The 17,569-nt window shown below is 41.0% G+C and overlaps 1 protein-coding gene and 1 long non-coding RNA gene across 14 annotated transcripts in view; one reads left to right on the top strand and one right to left on the bottom strand.

Moving 5' to 3' along the window:
- LOC105067725 (low-density lipoprotein receptor-related protein 2) overlaps nt 1–8,939 on the bottom strand; it is a 36,562-nt gene extending 27,623 nt beyond the window's left edge. For 2 of the 5 annotated variants that reach the window (XM_074353422.1, XM_074353421.1), the window contains exons 1-6: nt 5,442–8,937; nt 4,776–4,889; nt 3,681–3,800; nt 3,040–3,279; nt 1,883–1,996; nt 700–819 (exon numbers count right to left, since the gene is read on the bottom strand). In XM_074353422.1, coding sequence (XP_074209523.1) covers nt 700–819; nt 1,883–1,996; nt 3,040–3,279; nt 3,681–3,800; nt 4,776–4,889; nt 5,442–6,057 — 1,324 coding nt within the window. In that variant the 5' untranslated portion in view covers nt 6,058–8,937. Of the gene's footprint in view, nt 1–699; nt 820–1,882; nt 1,997–3,039; nt 3,280–3,680; nt 3,801–4,775; nt 4,890–5,441 lie in introns of those variants that run through there. The other 3 variants (XM_074353423.1, XM_074353424.1, XM_074353425.1) reach the window with 3 other exon arrangements.
- Nucleotides 4,922–17,569, top strand: part of LOC105067639 (uncharacterized) — a 116,770-nt gene continuing 104,122 nt past the window's right edge. For 2 of the 9 annotated variants that reach the window (XR_012502442.1, XR_012502444.1), the window contains exons 1-2: nt 4,922–5,549; nt 12,856–12,913. This is a non-coding gene — a long non-coding RNA (uncharacterized LOC105067639). The remainder of the gene's footprint in view (nt 5,550–12,855; nt 12,914–17,569) is intronic. The other 7 variants (XR_012502438.1, XR_012502439.1, XR_012502441.1 and 4 more) reach the window with 5 other exon arrangements.

The raw sequence follows: 17,569 nt of genomic DNA on the forward strand, positions 1-17,569 counted from the left end.
TATAATCCCACAAACAAAATGTGGTATACAGTCATCCCACAAGGGGTTGATTCTGGGACCCCCGAGGATACCAAAATCCATGGATGCTCAAGTGTCTTCTATAAAATAGTGTGGTATTAGCATATAACGTACACACATCCTTCTAAACATTTTAAACCATCTCTAGATTACTTACAATACCTAATACAATGTAAATAGTTGCTAGCATGCAGCAAATTCAAATTTTGCTTTCTGGAACTATCTGGAATTCCCCTTACCCAGCGTCTTCAACCTACAGATACAAAGAGCCAACTGTTTACATACACTGGAATACTATTTGGCCTTTAAGAAGGAAGGACATTCTGAGACATGCTAAAACATGGATCCACCTTAAAGAGAGGCTAAGTAAAATTAGCCCGACATAAAGGACAAATACTGTATGATTCCACTTACATGCAGTATGAGAACAGGCAAATTCATAGACAATGTCAATGAAGGTTCCCAGGAGCAGGGACAGAGAGTTACTGTTTAATGGGTACAGAGTTTCTGTTGGGGATGATGCAAAAGTTCTGGAAATGAATAGTGGTGACAGTTGCACAGCAGTGTGAATGTAGTGGATGGCACTGAATTACACACTTAAAAACTATTAAGATGGTAAATTTTGCTATGTATATTTTACTACCACAAGAACTTTTGAAGATGAGCCAAATGAATTCTGACCTCCACAGCTCTGACCATCCGGCTGTAATAGCCATCCAGCTCCACACGAGCACTGAACACCCCAGTCTGTGTCACTGCAGGGCCCCTCACAGCCCCCGTTGGCCAGAGAGCAGTTCTTACCTGGTAGAGACAGGACAGTGGTCAGTACAGTTGACCATGGTAAAGATCAGACGTCTTATAAACCATATTGTGTCACAAACCTCTGTGCTTGTGTGAGGAGTGTAACACTGGTTAAGAATAACCTTCGACCCTGCCCTCTTACCTAGGAATGTGGAGGCTTTCGGGGAAACCAGAGAACAAGGAAAGTTAGGAATCACGGAGCAGGGGAAAGGTGTTTCCTTCTGGGCGGACAGTCTGGACAATTCCAGATGTTGGTGTATTGGTCACCTGTGGAGGGACCAGCGACCTCTTCTGTATTTTCTCTAGAATTTATGGGCAGGTGAGGCCCTTAGCTCAGGAAATGATATAATAATTTGCTAATCCCAGTGAATTATCTATACAGGACCAAAAACCTGTATTTTGTGTCTCACTATTTATGCTTTTTGTATCTCTTATGTGTTCCTTTTGTGAAAAGCTTCTTTCGCGGCCTTTCACATTACTGGAGAGGTTTCATCATAATGTCTCAGACCAGATTTGAGGGGGAAACAGGAGACAGACAACAAAATGACTGGGGACAGATGCCCCCCTCCCTCTGCCCCAACTGGAACCAACAGTGATTTTTACGTGAGAACCACAAGAGTTTCAAAGTCAGAGGTGCTTGCTCAGAAGCATCCCTCCTCACCAGGAAATGGTCTTCTTGGGTCCTTTTTCAGTTAAATTCTTAAAGAATTTGCCATTTTGTCTTGAACAAATGTATTGCTTCTCAGTGGCAAAGTTTGTGTTCTTTATTCCAGAATTTTAGGAGCAGTGTTGTTTGCAGTGGTGAGCTCGTCTGTTTCCTTAAAGCTACAATATGAGAACAGCAATTTTTATAGCTCAGGAGCATTGGCTCACATTCAGGAGACGAAAGCCAAGGGTTGGAGCTTGTGAAATGTAAGCGCTCCATCACTGAAGGATAATTGCTCCCGTAGACGTCTGAGTCCAAGTGTTGTCTCAGAGAGTAGACCCCGGTGATAACTGGGGCACTCAGTTACCTAATCTTACTCTCCCCTTTCCATGTTAAGCCAAGCAATTGATTTCTTACCACATGTGGCAGGTTCATCGGTACCGTCAGTACAGTCTGCTTCCCCGTCACACATCAGGGATTCTAGGATGCATTTCCCCTCATCACATCTAACCATGCCTTCTGGACAGGGCCCTGTGTAGGAAATTAAGCATTCTTTTTTTGTATATATATATTTTATTGAAGTATAGTCAGTTTACAATGTGTCAATTTCCGGTGTACAGCATAATGCTTCAGCCATACATGAACACGCATACATTCGTTTTCATATTCTTTTTCACCATAAGTTACTACAGGATATTGAATAGAGTTCCCTGTGCTATACAGTATGAACTTGTTGTTTATCTGTTTTATATATAAGCATTCTTTTTCATTAATACTCAGGGTGGTGGTAAAAATAGACAATGCTTACAGTGGGTAAGGAAAGTGGCAATATTTCTACTAACCCAATGCAAGTCTGGGTAGGAAAGAATTATTTTTATCTTTTTAAGCAGAGTTTTCAGGAATTTGGACTTGATATCAAAGATGTTAAGACCTCTGGGCCCTGGATTGAAATAATAGTAAATTTGAACTGAATTAGTATTAAATATTACTGATTGACATGGTATTAAATTCAGGTAATACTAGCCCTAAAAGAAATATTCTCTTAAGAAGCCAGGTTATAAATTATTATTAAAATGTTAGAATCTGAACACATTTGAGATTACAGATTTAATGCTAGAAAAGAAAGGGTGAATAGAATTGTGGTTCACCAAAACGTTGGGGATTCCACTACACTGTGTGTTTCAGGTAAAAAAAAGGATTGTAGTGCTCACTGAGTTCTTTGGGGGTTTTCTTTTTTTAGTGAGGAGTGTTCTTCCATATTCACTACACAAGGATGTAAGGCATCTGTTAGGAGGCTTCCTTCAGATACTGATGCTCAGGTGCTCTGTGCGTTGGCCAGAACTGAATGGTGGGAACATTCGAGGCCATGCTTAGAGTGTCCGCTGCAGAGTTACTATTTAAGCACTGCTTTATGTTTCCAAGGGTAACTAAATCTTGGTTATTGCTAGCAAACATCCTGTTTTAGATCTAGGATGGCAGTCTCAGCCATAGGAATGAAACCACAACTTGCAGAAAGCAGCCAACATAGTACGACCTTCCCTTTAGACAAAAGGTGGGGGTAGAGTAGGACTCACCACAGACCTCCTCATCGGAGGAGTCCCCGCAGTGGTTGAGGCCATCGCACCTCCAGCGGTGGGTGATACACAGGCCGTTCCTGCACTGCCACTGCCCAGCCATGCAGCCGGTACGGGGGCCGCGTGCTTCGTCCAGCCCACCTTCACAGCCCTTATTGGCATCACAGAGTTCCCAAGCATCGCGACACAGAGAATCTCCTGGGCACTGGATTTTTTGGTCCGGACGTGCTGTCAGTCTCTCTAAAAGGCAGGAGTTGGCTCAGGGAGGTCGCACTGCTGTCCCACGGGCTTGTTTATTTAGGTATTTATGGTTTGCTGATGAATTTAATCTATAGAAAACCAAGGCTTGAAAGGGCTGGTAGCCATTGGAGATGTGGCCACAAGTTTGTATTCTGAAGTTTCACCCCTAAATAATTTTTTTAAGTCAATAAAGCTAATAATCTTTTTAACCTTAGGTCATTTTGAAAAATGAGTAAGTGGGGAAAAACAGGCACCTGTGACACCAGAGACAATTTAATGTCTGGGTTTAGCACGTGTGGCAGGCTATTTAATGATGGGCTTGCTTCACTTAATACTATTGATGTTAACCAATGCTGTTAATAAACAGAATGTGACTGAAGGTAAACATAAGTTGTACCTACCACAGTTAACCTCATCGGAGCCATCTAAGCAGTCACCAACACCATCACAAAGCCAGCTAATAGAAATGCATTTTCCATCATCACACTGCCAGGCCTGTGGGTGTCCACGACATATTTCTTCTGCGGGCCAGCAGCATGTTCAATAAGAAGCAGAAAGGAAGGGGTGTTTGTCAGGGCACTAGTGTCTTTTAAATTTGGATTTCATATTAAGTATTTTAATTAACAAAGGAATAACTCCTGATGTGCCACTGGAGTCAACCCTAAACTTGCCTGTCCTTTTTGCGTTACTTCTTATGCTACAATTCAGTACCCCTTCCTCAGGGACCATCACCTAGCAGATCAATAAACATATCCTCCTCATCATTCATCCAGAACACCACTGTCCAATAAAACCTTCTGTGACAACGGAAGCACTTTATCTCTGTGTTGTCCAAAATGGTAGCCACCAGTCACATGTGTTTTGAGCACTTGAAATGTGGCTACTATGATAAACAAACTGAATTTTTTTATTGTATTCATTTAAATAAATATAAATCCTCACATGTGGCTAGTGGCCACTGTATTGGGCAGTCCAGTTTTACAGATTCACTTCTTTGAACTCCTTTGGAATTTGAGACTATATTAAGATGTAAGGCAACCTGGGAACTGGGCCTTGATGTTTAGACTTTCAAGTACTTCCACCTAAGTCTGCCTACTGGCTGAAGCAAGTAAACTTGGGGAGCTGGGGTGAAGTGTATGGAGGGCCGAGGATTTCTACAAGTATAAAATTTTACTCAAACCTGTAATAGTACACATTTTGATATCTCAGGTTTCATGTTAAATTAGGTACAGTTAAGTGATGACCCCAGGAACGTGCACATAGGTGGAAAAAAGGAACATAGCCCTCACCAAGTACAGCTGGGTCTTCCTGTTTTAATGAGGACTGTTCCCTTCCATATTTACTGCCCAGGGATGCTAGGCATCTTTTAAGAGGCTTTCCTCACTTACAGGTGCTCCGGCGTCCCTCCTGGGGATCTGAGCTCTCTTGGCACAGAGAAGTACTTGACTTTATTTCAGGAAGACATTTGACACGACACAGCAGAGAGAAGTGCCTACCACACTGCTCATCCGTCCCATCCAGGCACTCCTGCTCCCCGTTGCAGAGCCAGGCCACAGGAATGCATCCCCCACCACATGCAGCTTGCCTCGTCACATTACACTGTATTTCATCTGCGTTGGATGACCAAGAAGCAAAGCCATGAGAATTCTTGACTTCTGTGGGTCCAGGAGGACACCTGACCCTGGGCCCAAGCCCCATTTCCTCCGGGGCTTTCTGGAGGGAGGCACCTCGTCCCCAAACCCGGGCCGCCAAGAGGTTAAATTTGCTGCCTGATGAAACCCCGGGCAGCAGTGGGTCCCAGTCGGAGACCAGGGCAAGAAAGCTAATCCCACTCGCCTCAACTTTGGGGGAAGGAATAGCCTAAGAGAGTGAGTGCGCTCCTGAGAAACGAAGAGAAAAAGTCGAGGAATTTGTCCGCTGAGCCCACCGCCCCCCCTTCCCACTCACTGAGAGGAATTATCAAGGAGTAGAGAGCGGAGAAGCAGGGGCCCTCTCCAGATGGCCCAGCCTCGCCCTCCCGGATCAAAGGTCACAGGACGGGGGACACGCCGCGCACAGCCAGCGAGGGCGCTCCCAGCTCTCCTCCGACCCTATCCAGCAACCCCGCAGCCAGCAGAGCGGGATGAGCTCCCTCCCAGCGCGGGTCCGCGGGCCCCACTCACCGGCCACTGAGCCCTCGAGGCCGCCCAGCACAGCCAGCAGCGTCGGCAGGAGCAGAGGGAGCTCCCGGCGCCCCATGGCCGCGAGGAGACAGCGCGGGGACCCGGGAGGTAGGCGCGCTGCGCGTGGAGCCGCGGGTGGGGCGGGCGCTGGGGCGGCTTTCTCTCGCTCCCTCGCGGCGCACGGGGAATGGCGGCGGGGTCTGGGGGCCGTGGGCGGGGAGTTGGCGCTGCCGGATCCCGGGGAAGAGCCGCCGGGATGCAGCGGGGCTGCAGAGGGAATCGCGGCGCCTCGCATCCGGCTCCCCGCGGATGTTGACTGGCCAGGAGTGCCTAGGCTCCTTGCGCTCCTGCAGTGGGACAGCCGACGCTCAGCTAATGCAGGGCTCGTGTCACACTGAAGCTCAAGGTAAAGGTGGTCTAAAGGTCTAACTAAAGGTTTCTCAAACTTTTGCTGTGCCCACAAAACGCCTGGAAACCTCCTAAATACGCAGACTCTGGTCCTGCAGGTCTGGGGAGGAGCCCGATACTCTAACAAACTCTGAGATGACGCATTTGTTGCTGGCCCTGAGACTTCGCTTTGAAAAGCAGGGGCTTGATAGCCCCAAACCGAGGGCATCACTGTGACTGCTGATCTGTGGGCTGCTGTCTGCGTGGACGCCTTGCTGCCTCCTGTCTTCCCACCTGAGCAGTTTAGGCCTTGACCCCAGGTCTGGAATGACAGCTCTGACAAGTCAGTCCTCTTAGACTGGCGGTCAGCCAACTGTAAAAACAGAGTAACAGCACAAGAGCCCCGAAAAACACCTACCCCTTTCAGTCTGTATCACTGCCAGGAGAGGAATACTTTAATAAGCAATTGGACATGGACATGTATCAAATTTGATGGGTTTGAATCAGAGTCAAATATAATCCCTGTAGGATGGTAGATTTACAGGTCTGGAGGAATTTAGAGGTCATTTAATCCAAATGCTGCCATTTAGGGATGAGATAGTGGAGTCTGCAACACATTCCCTCAGACAGACCACTCTCCCACCCCCTTATTTATCTAAGCTGTGACATTCCTTCTTTCCAGGACACCCTGAGAAAGAAGTGTCAGATTCTTGGAGAGAACACGGTGGAGATTGAATTTAGAATGGAAACTGGCAAGGAACATTTATAGTGTTTGGGAATGAAAGGCAGCAGTAAAACACCAGAAACAAAAAAAAAAAAGAAAGAAAGAAAGAAAAGAAAAGAAACAGAACAGTGAATTGCAAAGTGCCTACTTAGATTTTATTTGCAACACAACACTCCAACAGCTTTCTTCTAAATCATACCTCCTCTTCGTGTTCACTGCCGGTCCCACCAAACCACACTTCAAAGACATCAGAATGCCATATGTTCTGAAGCTTTCCTTAAATTCATTGTATGCTCTGATTGCATAAGCCCAATTTAAAGGACCTTTCTGCTTTTAACAAAAATCTCATAAAATATATCGATTTCTGCTGAAATGTTACTGCTTTGGAACCAGATTGAGATGCTTCATGGAGTTCCATGACACAATAGAGTAATCAGAGGTATAAGAATATGGACCAGTTTTCCTCCCTGGTCCTCAGAACGGCACTGAAGCCAGTGGTAAGTACCTGGGACTGGAATATGATCGACCTGGGATCGAATCTCAACTAAATGAGATTATATGTACATATAAAGGGTGGCTTTATTATTGTTGTAAACAGTCAGCATCAACTCCTAATCTGAGGTAGCCATAGACACAGGTGATATAAATAATAAGTAATTTAAATGTTTATATTTCTCTTTAAAGTATTATATTCTCCCTATCAAATGTTTAAATGCAAGTCCTGTTACAACCAGCATAAAAATCCACACCTTCCTTGAATGCATTAACAAATTATCCAGCACCTCCTCCTGTGTCCCAAGCACTGTTCTAGACACTGAGGATACATCAGTGAACAAAACAGCCAAAACTACCTACCTTCATAGAGCTTACATTTTGGAGTGATTCAGTGGGGTAGTGGTAGGCGTAATTTGACGGAAGAGCAGATCAGTGATAGGCCTCATGATGAAAGGAGTGTACATTGTGCACTCCTTCCAGACACCCAGGGTAAAAAGGCATTCTACCTGGAAGCAATTACCAAACCTGGAAAGGGAGGGGGAATACAGTGGTCTCAAGGGGCAGAGGAGACAGATCAGAGTCCAGGGAACTTGAAACAGCTGGATTTTGTAAAACATCTATTAAATGTTAACATAAATAGCATATTTTATGAAAAATAATCACATTTTCCAGATTACAAAAACTTAATGAGAACACTGGCATTATTTTACATTTTTTCAAATCTCTGTAAAGATAATAGAAGACAGCTGTATTCTCATATGTGATTTTGTGTATTCACAATCTGTTATGATACGTTGTTTTGGTTGCAGTATATGAAGAAAATCTGGCCTCACATGGATATGTGTTAGCCACAGAAGTATTTCAAAAGCCTTTTCAGATAAATGTAGAAATTCTTCTTTGATACTGCTATGGGTTGAATTTTGTTCCCCAGAAAAGATACATTGAAGTCCTAACTCCCAGTACCTCAGAATGTTGACCTTATTTGGAAATAGGATCTATACATTTTTAATTAATTTCAGATGAGGGCATTAGAGTGTGTCCTAGTCCATTTTGTCTTATGAAATTATTGTAATTGTAATACTTCATAATAGACAAATATTACTTATGAATATGGGAGCAAAAGTCTAAACAAAATTAATTGCATCAAGAAGTTTAAAAAATACATAATAGTGAATAACAAGTAGGGTTTATTCTAGTAATGCAAAGTTGATTCAACATTAAGAAGAGACTGTCTTTTCTCCATTGTATATTCTTGCCTCCTTTGGTAAAGATTAATTGGGCATAAGTCTATGGATTTATTTCTGGGCTCTCTATTAATCCATGTGTCTGTTTTTGCGCCAATACCACACTGTTTTGATTACTGTAGCTCTGTAGTATTATCTGAAGTCTGGAAGGGTTATTCCTCTGGCTTCGTTCTTTTTCTTCAGTATTGCTTTGGGAATTCTGAGTCTTTTGTAATTCCATATAAATTTTAGGATTATTTGTTCTAGTTCTGTGAAAAGTGTCCTAGATGATTTGATAGGGATCACATTAAATCTGTAGATTGCTTTGGGCAGTATGGCCATTTTAACAATATTACTTCTTCTGATCCAAGAGCATGAGATATCTTTCCATTTCTTTAAATCATCTTTAATTTCCTCAATCAATGTTTTGTAGTTCTCTGTGTATAAGTCTTTCATCTCCTTTGTCAAGTTTATTCCTAAGTAATTTTTATGAGATTTTAAAAGGGATTTTTTTTTTTTTTACTTTCTTTTTCTGGCATTCATTGTTAGTGTAAAGAAATGCATCTGATTTCTGTATGTTAATCATGTATCCTGCTACATTGTTGAATTCTTTTATCAGCTGTAGTAGTTTTTGTGTGGCGCTTTTGGGGTTTTCTGTATATAGTATCATGTCACCTGCATATAGTGACAATTTTACCTCTTCTCTTTCAGTTTGGATCCTTCTATTTCTTTTTCTTGTCTGACTGCTAAGGCTGGGATTTCCAATACTATGGTGAATAGAAGTAGTGAGAGTTGGCATCCTTGTCTTGTTCCAGAATTTAGCAGGAAGGCTTTTTACCGTTGAGTATTATGTTGGCTGTGGGTTTGTCATAAATAGCTTTTATTATGTTGAGATATGTTCCCTCTATACCCACTTTGGTAAGTTTTTATCATAAATGGATGTTGAATTTTATCAAATGCTTTTTCTGCATCTATTGAGATGATCATGTGATTTTTGTCCTCTCTTTGATCGATGTATTGTATCACATTGATTGATTTGTGTGTGTTGAACCATCCTTGTGTCCCTGGGATGAATCCAACTTGATCATAGTGTATGATCTTTTATATGTGCTATTGGATTGTTTGCTAATATTTTGTTGAGAATTTTTGCATCTATGTTCATGAATGATATTGGCCTGTAATTTTCTTTTTTGGTGGTGTCTTTTTCTGGCTTTGGTGTCAGGGTGATGGTGGCTTCATAGAATAGCTTGGGAGTGTTCCCTCCTCTTCAGTCTTTAGGCAGAGTTTGAGAAAGATCAGTGTAAGTTCTTAGTATGTTTGGTAGAATTCCCCAGTGAAGCCATCTGGTCCTGGACTTTTGTGTGCAGGGAGGTTTTTCTTTCCTGATTCTATTTCACTTCTAGTGATCAGTCTGTTCAGATTGTCTATTTCTTCTTGATTCAGTTTTGATGGACTGTATGTTTCTAGAAACTTGTCCATTTCTTCTGTGTTGTCCAGTTTGTTGCCATATAGTTGTTCATAGGATTCTCTTATTTTTTTTGTATTTCAGTGGTGTTGGTTGTAATTTCTCCATTTTCTTTTCTTATTTTGTTTATTTGTGTCCTTTCTCTTTTCTTCTTGGTTAGCCTGACCAGAAGTTTGTCAATTTTGTTTACTCTTTCAAAAAACCAGCTCTTGGTTTGATTGATTTTTTTCTATTATTTTTAAAATCTCTTTTATTTATTTCCTCCCTGATCTTTATTATTTCTTTCCTTCTGCTGACTTTGAGTTTTGCTAGTTTTTCTTTTTCAAATTCTTTTAGATGGTAGGTTAGGTTGTTTATTTGAGTTTATTCTTGTTTTGTGAGGAAGGTCTGTATTGCTATGATCTTCCCTCTTAGGACTGCTTTTGCTGTATCCCATAGCTTTTATGTGGCTATGTTTTCATTGTCATTTGTCTCAAGGTATTTTTTAAATTTTTTCTTTGCTTTCATCATTGACCTATTGATATTTTTAAGAGCATGTTTTTTAGTCTCCATGTAGTCATTTTTTTCTTGTTTTTCTTTCTGTGGTTGATTTCATACCATTATGGTAAGAAAAGATGCTTGAAATTATTTCTGTCCTCTTAAATGTGTTGAGGCTTCTTTTGTGTCCAAGTATGTGGTCTGTCCTAGAGAATGTTCCAGGTGCACTGGAAAAGAATGTATATTCTATTTTGGGGAGGAATGTAATGTCCTGAAAATAGCATCAAGTCTAACTATTCTACTGTGTCATTTAGTATCTCCTTTATCTCATTGATTTTCTGTCTGGAAGATCTATTTAATGATTTTAGTAGGGTGTTAAAGTCTCCTACCATTATTGTATTCACATCAATTTCTCCCTTTACAGTCAGTTTTTATAAGATCATGCTGGTTACTACTTCTGATGTTATTGCACAGAATTTTACTGTAATTATCTCTTTACACATCTGTTCCTTTGAGATTTTGAATTCAAGCAAGAACTTTGTCTTAATCATCTCTGAACTCCAGTATCTAGCACATTTTTAGTATATGATAATCAAAGAATCAGTGATTGTCGTGAATGACTTCTAAAGCAGAAGAGCCAACTGTTCTGTTCCCAGTGAGGATAGCTTCCTTCTGTAACAGTGCAAGTGCTCAGAAGCTGGTGTACAAATGCTTAACTGACTTTTGGCATGCCCCAACAAGCCACATTTTGTAATTTTCTACTGGAGCTTCCTGAGCCGGTTGTGATGGTTAACTTTATGTGTCAACTTGACTGGGCTAAGGGATGCCCAGATAGCTGGTAAAATGTTGTTTCTGGGTGTGTCTGTGAGATTAGCTTTTGAATCAGTACACTGAGTAAAGAAGATCCACTGTCACCAATGTGGGTGGCATCAAGGGCCCCAGTAGAACAAAACAGGTAGATGAAGGGTAAATTCTCTCTTTCTTCTTGAGCCAGGACATCAATCTTCTCCAGCTCTTTGGCATCAGAACTCTTGAGTCAGTCTCAGCCTGTCAGTAGTGATGCTGTTGGCTAGAAATGCCTAGGGCACTCATCTAGGCCATAGTACTTGTGGCAACCCCGACAGACATTTCCCAGACCAGAGCCAATGTGTGGCTGGACCAATCCTTGTGGTTTTCATTATGATTACAGGATGTACCTCAGCAACAACCACCAGAGAATTTTCAAAATGCAAGGTCTGTTACTCACAGGTCCTGGAGGCACAGCAAGCTCATGGTAGAGAAAGCAATCATGGCTCTGGGGCTCTGCCTTTCCTGGGGTCGAGAGTAGGGTGCCTAGGGTTTCAAGAGCTCACTCTTTATTGGTGAATTTTAAACGTAAGACCAGGAATTAAAGTGCAGGAAGGGACAGACAGTCACTAAAGCAGCCAGTTATTAAGGTCATCTAGAGCTTTCTAAAAAGGGGAACTTCATGGAGGAAACAGCCTGGCTCTTTACGTAGTTGTGTACCTAGCAATATGTTTATTCGAGATAGCAGCCTTCAAAGTGGATGCTCAGTAATCAAAAGCTTAATGTCAGGCACTTATATTACAATAATTTTTAAAAAGCTAATTAATTGGTTAGGAGCTTACACAACAACCAACCTTGCATTCCTGGGATAAATCCATCCCACTTGGTTGTAAACATAAATTCGTACTAAAAAAAATATAGTGTGGTTAATGGAATACACCCCCCAAAAGACTGATTCATGAGAACATGAGTGTGTAGTTATCACAGTACATCCTATCAGTAATCCAATGAATACCACCATCACTGTGAATGTTGTGTGCTGGCCAAAGTTCAGAAATGTGCAATTAATAATAAAAATATGAAATAAAAATAAAGTAAATTGCTATAAAGTTTAACACCAAGGATTGATACTAAAATTATTTATTTGGTGTTATGTGCATTTTATTTTCTGAACATGAAATTTGCTAATTTATGTACATTTAAGGATAATGAATCTCCATCAGTGAGTTGATTCACCAACACCTTATCCTCTGTTGGACTGGATAGCAGAGAATTGGGTGGGAGTCCATGTGAGTATGAAACAGCTTCCAGGAAGAAATGTTGAGTTACGACATGCTAGGAGATACTGGCCTAAAAAGATTTCAGGAAAGAGGTGAAATTTAAGCAGCAATTTGAAATAAAAAAGAAGCACGCTACAGAGGACCATTTATGTAGCAAGTCAGAGCTGTGTTAATTTTCATAGCTGTTGATTTGGCAATGTGGCAAACGGAGTTACTTGGAAGAATCCATCTGTTTGAGTATAAATACCAGAGAATCTTTCTGAGCCTCCTTTACTGGTGTCCATCTGGGCCGTCTGATTAACAGATTGCTAACATACTCTGGTCTGACATGAGATATTTTGTCCCATCCCAAGTGATAGCCTGCTTCTACACCACTGATTTTAACTACGTTTCTTGGGGGTGTCTCCATTCTGTGGATCCATTTGACTTCACTCCTTGCTCATATTTATGTCATTTATGATTTCAATGTATAATGTTGTACTTTCCATTTCTAGAAGAGTCATTAAAATGTTATTGTCACTGGTAAAAAGGAATCATCCTAACTCTTTTTGCTGTTTCTCCAAACTGTGTCTCCCAGGGATTCAACGCGAAATTCAGAATAAAAGAACTTGAAGTTACAGAGCAGGAAAAAAACAGTAAGTAACTTATTGGTGGTTCATTTACTGCATTATTATTTTTCATCTTAGAAAGAGTAGTGGCGAATGTCAGCATGGAATCATCACAAGCAAGGACCACAAATGGTACAGGTAGAGGGAGACTTCAGAGCTGCAGCCACAGGTTTGGGGGCAGGGTCTGTGTCAGCCTGTTCTGTTCACATATTAAGTTTCTAACAAGGAAAAGAGCAGTTAGTGACTTTCCTCTGTATTGTACTAACCCTTGCCTTGCTTGTTCGGTCAGGTGTTAGCGGGGCTCTGTAATCCCACCTGTGGCACCTGCTTTCTCACGCTCACCTACGCCCCTCCTCCTGACGCCCACTGGCCACGCCCCCACCCTCCCGCCCTCAGCGCCTCCCACGTGCCCTTCTCAGTGGTTTGCACTCAAAGGCTGTGATCAGAGTGTTGGGGAGCCATTCATTTCACTGCAGCAGGCTACTCTCTGCTCTGACCACAAGTACTCTTACTCCCTTTCACCTAATGAAAGATAGATCCTAGTTTATTCAGCAATTTTCCTTCTCTGCTTCTGTATACCAAATACTACAAGATCATAATTAAGAGAAAACAAGAGCGATCAGCTTTTATTAGACTTTTAAAAGAGGCTTGATACTTCATTTACCAGATTTTTTTTCTTCCTCCCTCCATCCCCCATCCTTCACTTTCCTTCTTTGCTTTCCTTTCTTTCTTTCTTTTTTTTTCTGTTGTGGTAGTGGTGGTTTTTATTGTTTTGACTTGGTTCTGATTTAGAGAGTATTTGCCAATTCCCATGTAAAATGAATTAGGATAGACATATATCTGGTCATACATCATTGAAATTTCTGAACCTCAAGGATGGAGAAAATAAAATATTTCAGAGAGAGAAAACAGGTACTTGGATAGAAAGAGAATCGAGACTATCAACACACTGCTGATTTGCAGGATTTTGATAGGAAAGGACTGTGATCTGGGACTCTTGTTCAGAAGCATTATATTCAAATGTGAGGGCAAAGCAGGCTATTTTTAGATGTTCAAGAATTCAAAAGTGTATTCACCCTTGTTCTATTACTAAGGAAAACGCATGATGCTCCAAAAAAGAAGGAAAAATTAATTCAAATCCAAGACCTAATGAGAGGGGAAAAAATTAAGAATACAAAAATTTGTGACAAGTATATATATTCTTGTAAAATGTATAATTTAAATTGTTAATGAATAATGCAAATAAGAACAGACAATACATATGCATATATGTAATAAAGATAAGATCATAAATCAAATCAGTGGAGAATAGAAAAAAATAATAGAGAAAATCAATGAAACGAAAAGCTGGTTCTTTGAAAAGTTTAACCAAAAAAATGATAAAAGTCTAGCCAGACTCACCAAGAATACAAGAGAAGATGCAGATGACTAACATCAGGAGTGAAGGAGGGAGACAGTCCCCATAGACCGTCTGCCCACATCCCAGACATTAAAAAGGTGTCTTAGATGAAATGGACAAATACCTTAAAAGACACAAACTATAAAACTCACTCAAAAAAAAAAAAGATTATTGGAATCGTCCTGTATCTATTCAAGAGATGGAGTTTGTAGTTAAAAATAGTCCAAAAGGGAAAAAACTCCAGGCCCAAATGTATTCACTGGTGAATTCTACCCAATGTTTAAGGAGAGGAATTTGCTACCAGTTCTACACACTCTCTCCCAGAAGAACAGGGAAAAAGAAGAAACAACACCAGCAGCACCAAAACCCACCAGAACCTGAAAGCAAACTGAAACACACCTAACTGTATTTCAAATGAATGTCATAACCAGACTGAAGGGGAAGGAGGGAGGGAGGAAGAGAGGAAGGGAAGGAGAGAGAAAAAAAGAGAAAGAAAGAGCTGCAGGTGTTAGCTGTCTGAAAGAGCTGACTGCTACACGAACACAGGGTCTGCCAGTGGAGCCTCATGTGGGGACAGGCAAGGGCCATTGAGGTGGGGAAGAACTGCAAACAAATCCTGAACTCTTTTTAGTAGTTTACTTATTTCAGCAGCGTGGAAAAAGTAATTCTGCAATTATTTTAGATATATTTTAAAAATTGAGCAAATGTCTCAGTATGTTGGCACTGTTGGAAGCCAAGTTCTCACTATGGAAGAAGGGACGTATGACTCTCACTGCCAAACCTGGGCCAGTTTGGGTGCCAAAATAATGGAAGTACAGCATTGAATTATGAACCTTTGAAAATGTAGGGATGAGTCTATGCAGTAGATTAGATAGATAGACCAGATAGACTAGATAGATAGATAGATAGATAGATAGATAGATGAAAAGAGAGGGCTCTTGTTTACAGAAAAGTGCCAAGAGCTGACCGGCAGGGAGTGATAGAGTAGGAAAAAATCTATTTTGCGAGCATCATAGGTAATGATTAGACCAGGCAAGAATCATCAATGGATAAATCTAGGAGGGAATTTTGACGAGGATAATTGCGTGGCAATGAGGTGTTTTGCTACAGACTGCTTATTAGTTGCAAAGGAGAACAAAACTGTAATTGTAGGATGGAGAATGAGACAACAGCCTGTGTAGGAGATCAGAATTAACATCCCCTGGGGAGGGCAGATGGATGCTGTGTGAGGGCAAACAAGGGAGCCCGGGGAAGACATGGCCTCACATGATGAGAGTGAGCTGAAACGTCTCACTCAAATCTAATCCGATGGAATGATCCGAAAAGCACAAAATGAATGATCTGCTGTTTTTTTAAATGTCAAGGGGGACTTTACTCTTTAAAAATATTAATGTCATAAAATACCGAGAAAGACTGTAGAGGGTTCTAGACTAAAGGAGGCTTAAGAAATATAAAGAAATGCGACACTTAACCCTGGGCTGGACCTGCCCTGGGGAGGGGTCAGGAGTGCATACAAGCCATGCTTAAGTCAATGGACAAGATATGAGAGTGAATAATACACTAGAGCAAAATGCTCTATCGATACACATTTATGGAACTGATACCTCTATTATGCGTGTACAAGACAACATCACTCTTTTCAGGAAGTGCACACTGAAGTGTTTTAGGGTAAAGATGTAGATGTAACTTACCCTCCGATGGCTCAAAATAATTGTGTGTGGAGTGTGTGTGGTGTGTACACAGAGAAAGCAAATGAGAGTAAACTGGAGTAAAATGTTAGTAATAGGTAAATCAGGGTAAAGGACATTACGGATTTTTCTCCTATTTTTATTTTTCTAATTGTAAATTTAAAAAAATCCATAACTACAGGTTCTAATTTTATTAACAAAATACAGGGGTCAGGAAAGGGAGAATGCATGAATGGAAGGGCAGAGGCATCCCAGGTGGCTCCGTTTGGTGGCAGAAAAGGCTTAATGATGTTAAATCTTTATGGAGTCAGAGTGACTGTGTGATTTCAGTATATAGTTAGAGACTTCTACCTTTAAGTGTGAGTTTTAAAAAAGAGGGATGTACAGTAAGTTGTATATTGCTTGAAAAGAAGGAGGGAAGGGGGATGACATTTTAAAATTAATGTCCTGATTAATCTGGAAATTTGTGTAAAAGGGAAAGGTATGAAGGATAATAAACATAATAAATAGTAAATATAAAGTAAGAAAGAAGTTAGGAGATCAAACCTATTAGAAGAAATGTGAACAGGTTGGACTCCAGTATCAGATAACAAGGATTCTTAGGCTGGATTAAGAAATAAGATCAAGCTCTATACTCTCTAAGAGAAACATATTTTTTTTAATTTCACAGAAATTTTTTTAAAATTAAGGGAGGGATAAAAACAAATCAGGCATATGCAAACCAAACAAAATCAGATGAAATGAAATGCAAAAACAGTAACTTTGCCATCAGCTGTTGGAGAGCCCATATGGGTTTACCAGTGAGGAATCATTTTAGGCCTCCCTGTCTCCTGTCTACCCTGGGAGGGTCTGCGTTGTTTCCTTAGCAACCCCGTCAGAAGGGGAGAATTTGTTCCAGCATAAGAAAGAGGAACAATGGCTGTCACAGGCCGTAATTCGGAAGCCATCTCTCATTAAATGTTGAACTTAGCTTCATAACACCCCATTGCTGAGAAGGACATTCTAATTTTTTTTAACATAAGCATGAATGCATGATTCTTTGGAGTTTGTATTAATGATCTCAGATGTGTTCATTCACACTGAGAACAGACAGGATGCCAACCGATGGTGATTAAATGATTAAATGAGGGGATGCTCCATGGAAAAAGGCTTAGTAAACGTTAGTTATTTAATTTTACTTTGGAAAATTGTCATCATTGCTTTTGAAACATCTCAACCATCTTAGCACTGTGCTGAGCACGTAGTAATTACCCAATAAATATTTGAAAGACTGTGCACCCCCCAGTTGAAACACTACTGATTTGGAACTCCAGGACTAGAGGTTCTTGCTCAGCATACAGGCTGCTGAGAAAAGTGTGGTTAAGACAAGATGCCAAAGAAACTTGGAAACAATCCACCTCTAGGTCAGTGTTTCTCTAAATGGGGTTCCTGGTCACCCAGCAACAAATATGATCTGGGTGTTTATTTAATATGTTTAATATGGAGATTCCTAGACCCTACCCCACACCAACTGAACTGAAAACTTTAGGGAGACAGGCCTGGGAAGCTGTTTGTTTACCAAGCAACTTGTGTGTTTCCTGAGCGCAATTAAGTTTG

The sequence above is a fragment of the Camelus bactrianus genome, chromosome 26 (genome assembly GCF_048773025.1).
Source record: "Camelus bactrianus isolate YW-2024 breed Bactrian camel chromosome 26, ASM4877302v1, whole genome shotgun sequence".
NCBI classification, from domain to species: Eukaryota; Metazoa; Chordata; class Mammalia; order Artiodactyla; family Camelidae; genus Camelus; species Camelus bactrianus.